A 4,962-nucleotide genomic window follows, 5' to 3' on the forward strand; every position below is an offset into this window, starting at 1 on the left:
GGGGGTTCAGGAGGGTGGGACCGGGTTTGTGATGTTTGTGATGTTTGATTTTTGTGATTTCTGTGATGTTTCTGATGTTTATGATGTTTGTTTGTGATGTTTATGATGTTTGTGATTTTTATGGTATTTATGATTTTTTTGGTGATTTTTATGATGTTTATGATATTTGTTTATGATATTTATGATATTTGTTTGTGATGTTTGTGCTGTCTGCTGCCCATTTTCTGTCCCGTTGGTCCCAGGCCGATTCCCCTGCCCACCCCCAAGGTTCCTTTCCTCCCCATCCCTCTCCCCCAGGTCCCCCCAGCATGGAGAAATTCGGGATGAACTTCGGGGGCGGCCCCAGCAGGAAGGAGCTGCTGGAGACCATCGAGACGCAGAAACAGCAGCTCCTGCGCTTCCAGGCGCGCCTCAAGGACGTCGTCCTGGCCTACAAGAGCCTCCTGAAGGAGAAGGAAGCTCTGGAAGCCAGCCTGAAGGTTCTGTCCGTGTCCCCCGAGGGGAAGCCGGCGGTGTCACCGCCCGGGGAGCGCCGGGGCGAGGCCACCGCGGGGCCGGACAGCGAGGGCGCCGAGGAGGAGAAGGCGTCCCGGGGAGCGGAGGAGGCGAGCGGCTCCGAGAGCGGGGAGCCGTGTCCCAGGGAGCCGTGTCCCGGTGAGCCGTGTCCCGGTGAACCGTGTCCCGGTGAGCCGTGTCCCGGGGAGCCAGAGCGGCGCCCGCAGCAGCTGCAGGCCCAGCTGGCCACGCTGACGGCCGCGCTGGCCACGCTGACACGGGAAAAATCCCGCGTGGAGGCCTCGTACCGGGCGGAGCGGCTGCAGATGAGGCGGGAGCTGGAGGAGGCGGCCGGCAGGGACGCGGAGCTGCAGGAGCAGCTGGCCCAGACCCGCGGGCGCCTGGCCGAGCAGCAGCGCGAGCGCGAGCGCGAGCAGGGCGACCACGGGCTGATGCTGCGTGAGCTGCAGGAGCTGCTGCGCTCGGAGCGAGAGGCGCGGCGCAGCGCCGAGCTGCAGCTGCAGCAGGCACAGGAGGCGCTGAGCCCAGGAGCCGCCGAGCGAGCCCAGGGCCACCACGAGCGGCAGCTGAGCCGGGAGCTGGAGGAGCTCCGGCGGGAGCTGCAGGGCCTGCGGGAGGAGAACGGCAAAGCCGACCCGCGCATCCAGGAGCTGCAGGAGGAGATGGCCGCCCTCAAGAACCACTTCCAGCTGCAGCTGGTGCAGGAGATGAAGAAGGTGATTCCTGGCTGGGAGTGAGGGACTGAGGTGGGGTTTGGGGCTGGAGGAGCCAAATTCCCTCTCCCAGTCTCTGCTGGAGTCCAAAGCGTCCTGGCTCGGATTGATGGGGTGACAATCCTGGGGAACAGCTCTCAGTGGGATGTACCCAAGGAGTGGGGCTGGAGTGGGACAGTTCCCCTCCCAGTGCCTCAGGTTCCAGGAGGTTTGAAATAAATGGCCCAGAGCAGCTGGGGCTGCCCCTGGATCCCTGGCAGTGGCCAAGGCCAGGCTGGAGCCTGGGGCTGGGAGCAGCCTGGGCCAGTGGGAGGTGTCCCTGCCATGCCAGGGGGGCACTGGGGGGGTTTGGGGGTCCCTTCTATCCCAAACCATCCCAGGATTTTAAACACACAAATCCCCAAAAAGCCAGGGCAGGGAGGTGTCTCAGGCAGGATTCCCGGGGTGGGGAGGGCCCCTTGTTTGGAGCAGAGCAGGGCCCAGGTGGGACCCCAGGTATAACCCCAGGTGTGACCCCAGATGTGACCCCAGATGTGACACAGCTGTGACCCCAGCTGTGACCCAGATGTAACCCCAGGTATAACCCCAGCTGTCCCCCAGGTGTGACCCAGGTGTGACCCAGGTGTGACCCCAGCTGTGACCCTAGGTATAACCCCAGCTGTCCCCCAGCTGTCCCCCAGGTGTGACCCCAGCTGTCCCCCAGCTGTCCCCAGCTGTCCCCCAGCTATCCCCCAGCTGTCCCCCGCGCTGCCCTCACCCCGCCGTGTCCCTGCAGACAGCGCAGGCGGAGGAGCAGCTGCGGCAGCGCTCGCAGCGGGAGGAGCAGCGCGTGGCCGAGCTGGAGGCGCAGGTGGCGCAGGTGTCCGAGCTGCTGGGCACCTACGAGAAGGCCAAGCAGAGGGACCAGGGCACCATCCAGAGGCTCAAGGACCGCCTGGTGCAGCTGGACCTGGAGAACAAAACCTTGGCCATCGCCGCCTCCAGCCGCTCCCTGGGCGAGGTGGCCGTGGAGGAGACCACCCTGGACGTGAACGTGCTCAAGGAGAAGATGGAGAAGCTGCGGAAGCTCCTGCAGGCGGCGGCCGGGAAGGGCCCGGCGGGGCCGGAGCCACCGGAGCCACCGGAGCCACGGGAACCAGAGGAGCCACCGGAGCCAGCCCCGGGCAGCGGGGACGGGGACAAGGCCGCGGGCGGGCACTGCCAGCAGGAGCTGAGGCAGCTCAAGGAGGAGTTTGAGCGCTACAAGGTGAGGGCGCAGCAGGTGCTGAAGAGCAAGGCCAGCAAGGACGTGGGCCTGGCCAAGGAGCTGGAGGAGGCGCGGGAGCAGCTGGCGGAGCTCCGGGACAAGCACGTGCTGCAGCAGCTGGCGGCGGACGAGGCGCAGGAGCGGCACCGGCAGGAGCTGGAGGCCAAGAGGCAGGAGCTGGCACAGCTGCAGCAGCTGCACCGGCAGGAGCTGGAGCGCTGCCAGCTGCAGTTCCGGGAGCGGGCGCTGCGCCTGGAGGAGGAGATGCACAAGCAGCGGGACCGGGCGCTGGGCGTGCTGGCCGAGAAGGAGCGCGAGCTGGAGCAGCTCCGCGCCCTGGCGCTGCCCCACGGCCCCAAGAGCTCCCGCGACGGCGCCTCCGGGGACGTTCCCGGCCGGGATTCCTCGGAGATCCTCCCGCAGGAGCTGCAGCCCTGCTCGGGCTCCGAGCCCACCTTCTTCCTGTACGCGGAGCAGCTGGCGCGCAAGGAGGTGGAGATCGCGGCGCTGCGCAAACACAGGCACCGGCTGGAGGTGCAGCTGCACCAGCTCCAGGGCAGGGCCCTGGCCGAGGAGGACAAGCACCGGGAGGAGGTGGAGGCGCTGCGGGCAGAGATCCAGAAGAATTGCCGGGATAAGAGCAGGGAAGGAGCCAACCTGGAGTACCTGAAGAACGTGGTGTACCGCTTCCTGACGCTGCCGGACGCGCGGGGCCGGCAGCAGACGCTCACAGCCATCCTGGCCATCCTGCACTTCAGCCCCGAGGAGAAGCTGAGCATCGCCAAGAGCTCGGCACACGGCTCCTGGTGGCTCCACGGCAAGAGATGAGGGCTGGACTTGGTTCTGTTTTCTGTAAGAGCTCCTGAGGACTGCCCAAAACCTCGTCCCAGGAGCTCTCCGGGGTTTGGGCTCCAGCCAAGAGATGAGGGCTGGACTTGGTTCTGTTTTCTGTAAGAGCTCCTGAGGACTGCCCAAACCTCCTCCCAGGAGCTCTCTGGGGTTTGGTCACTGTTTTTGCAGTGGGATTGTGCCAACTTTTCCAGCCCCAAAGCCTCTGCGGTGAGAATTCGCTCCGAGTTGGGACTTGATCTGAAAGCCGTGGAATTGAAGATGCTGAGGTGTTCTAAAGGTGATTTAAAAACAATCCCTACCTGTCAGGCGTGGGATCGAGTGGAATTCACTTGGATCTTCAAGCTCCAGCCAGGCTGGTGACTCAGGAGATGAAAGGGAAGGTGGGAAGCACTTTAGGTGGAGCTAAAAAGGCACCAGGCCATGGAAGGCTCAGGAAGATGGGGCTCAGAGCAGGAAATCCTGGGCATTTCCCCCTCAGGTTCTTTTCCAGAGCCAGGTTAAAGCAGTGGATGCAACTGCAGGCTCAGCCAGGGACTCAGGCTCCCTTCCCCTTCCCCTTCCCCTTCCCCTTCCCCTCCCCTCCCGGGGATCTCTCAGGGATTCCAGGAGTGACAGGATCTCCCTGTGGATGGAGGGGCAATCTGAGCTGCCTGACCCTGGCTAGGAGCAGAGGAGAGGCTGAAATGAGTGCCCTACTCCTGCTTCTGGAAGGTTCCAGGGGAGTTTGGCTGCTCTGGGGGGGAAGGGGCTGCTCCTGCTGGGATGGGACAGGACCCTGGGGACAGTGACAGCCTGGCCAGGCCTCAGGAACCTTGAGGTTCTTCCCTGATTTCTTGGGAATTGGTGAAAGGAGGAAGCCAGGACATCCTGAAATGGGCTGGGATCTTCTGCTGCATCCCTGGATTTGGCTCTTCCCAGCTCTGCTCCCCTGGATCCTCCAGAGCCGCCTCCTGCAGGGGCAGAGCCCCTCTGGGTGTCGTTCCCTGCCAACTGGAATTCCAGCTGGAATTAAATCCTGGCTGCTAAAGCTGGGCCCAGACACGGGGCTGGGGCTGGATGAACCCCCAGGGTGTCCTGGAGCCCAGCCAGGAGCAGGCCTGGGAGCAGCTCAAGGGAAGGATGTCCTGGGGAAGGATCCTGGGACAGGGACCTGCACCTTCCCTCCTTGGCAGCCAAATTCCCTGGATTCCAGCGGCCACTGCAGCCCTCGGTGCCAATTTCTCCTCCAAAAACCCCTCAGGGAAAACGTGTCCCAGGCTCTGCCCTGCTGGGAGGGGGACACAGCTGAGCCCTGGGGTGTTCCCACTGGGATCCAGCTGCTGCCCTGCTGGGGGGAACGGGCTGGGAGTGGGAGAGTTTGTCCCAGGAATGTTTAAACTTTCCTTAAGGAGGAAAGTTCCGGCTCAGCCAGGGGAGAGCCCGGTCCCTGCTCCCAGTTTGGGATCAAGGGGAGCCTCTGGAATGGCAGGGGTGGCTCCAGCTCTTTCCCTGGAGCCATTCCCACAGCTCCAGAGGGAGACGGGAGCTGCTCAGGCTGAGGAGGGATCCCTGCTCTCCTCTGCTCCCGTGGGATGGAGCGGCCTGGAATGGATCCCAGGGGTGGTGGGACAACGTGGGGGCACAGCTGGGAGGAGG

General features: G+C 63.9%; 1 protein-coding gene across 1 annotated transcript; it reads left to right on the plus strand.

The window, feature by feature from the left end:
- Window positions 1-80: 80 nt before the first annotated feature.
- Window positions 81-3,632, plus strand: GCC1 (GRIP and coiled-coil domain containing 1). The gene is made up of 2 exons (XM_015616586.3): window positions 81-1,232; window positions 2,005-3,632. The coding sequence occupies exons 1-2, from the start codon at window positions 198-200 to the stop codon at window positions 3,301-3,303; spliced, it is 2,334 nt and encodes a 777-aa protein (XP_015472072.1). The 5' UTR covers window positions 81-197; the 3' UTR covers window positions 3,304-3,632.
- The last annotated feature ends 1,330 nt before the right edge of the window (window positions 3,633-4,962 follow it).

This window comes from Parus major, unplaced genomic scaffold (genome assembly GCF_001522545.3).
Source record: "Parus major isolate Abel unplaced genomic scaffold, Parus_major1.1 Scaffold525, whole genome shotgun sequence".
Lineage (NCBI taxonomy): Eukaryota > Metazoa > Chordata > Aves > Passeriformes > Paridae > Parus > Parus major.

Excerpts from the sequence above, each read along its gene's own strand:
- GCC1 (XM_015616586.3), top strand. The coding sequence starts at position 198 with ATGTTTGTGCTGTCTGCTGCCCATTTTCTGTCCCGTTGGTCCCAGGCC. Across the intron at positions 1,233-2,004 it reads TGGTGCAGGAGATGAAGAAG|ACAGCGCAGGCGGAGGAGCA; the intron begins GTGATTCCTGGC and ends GTGTCCCTGCAG.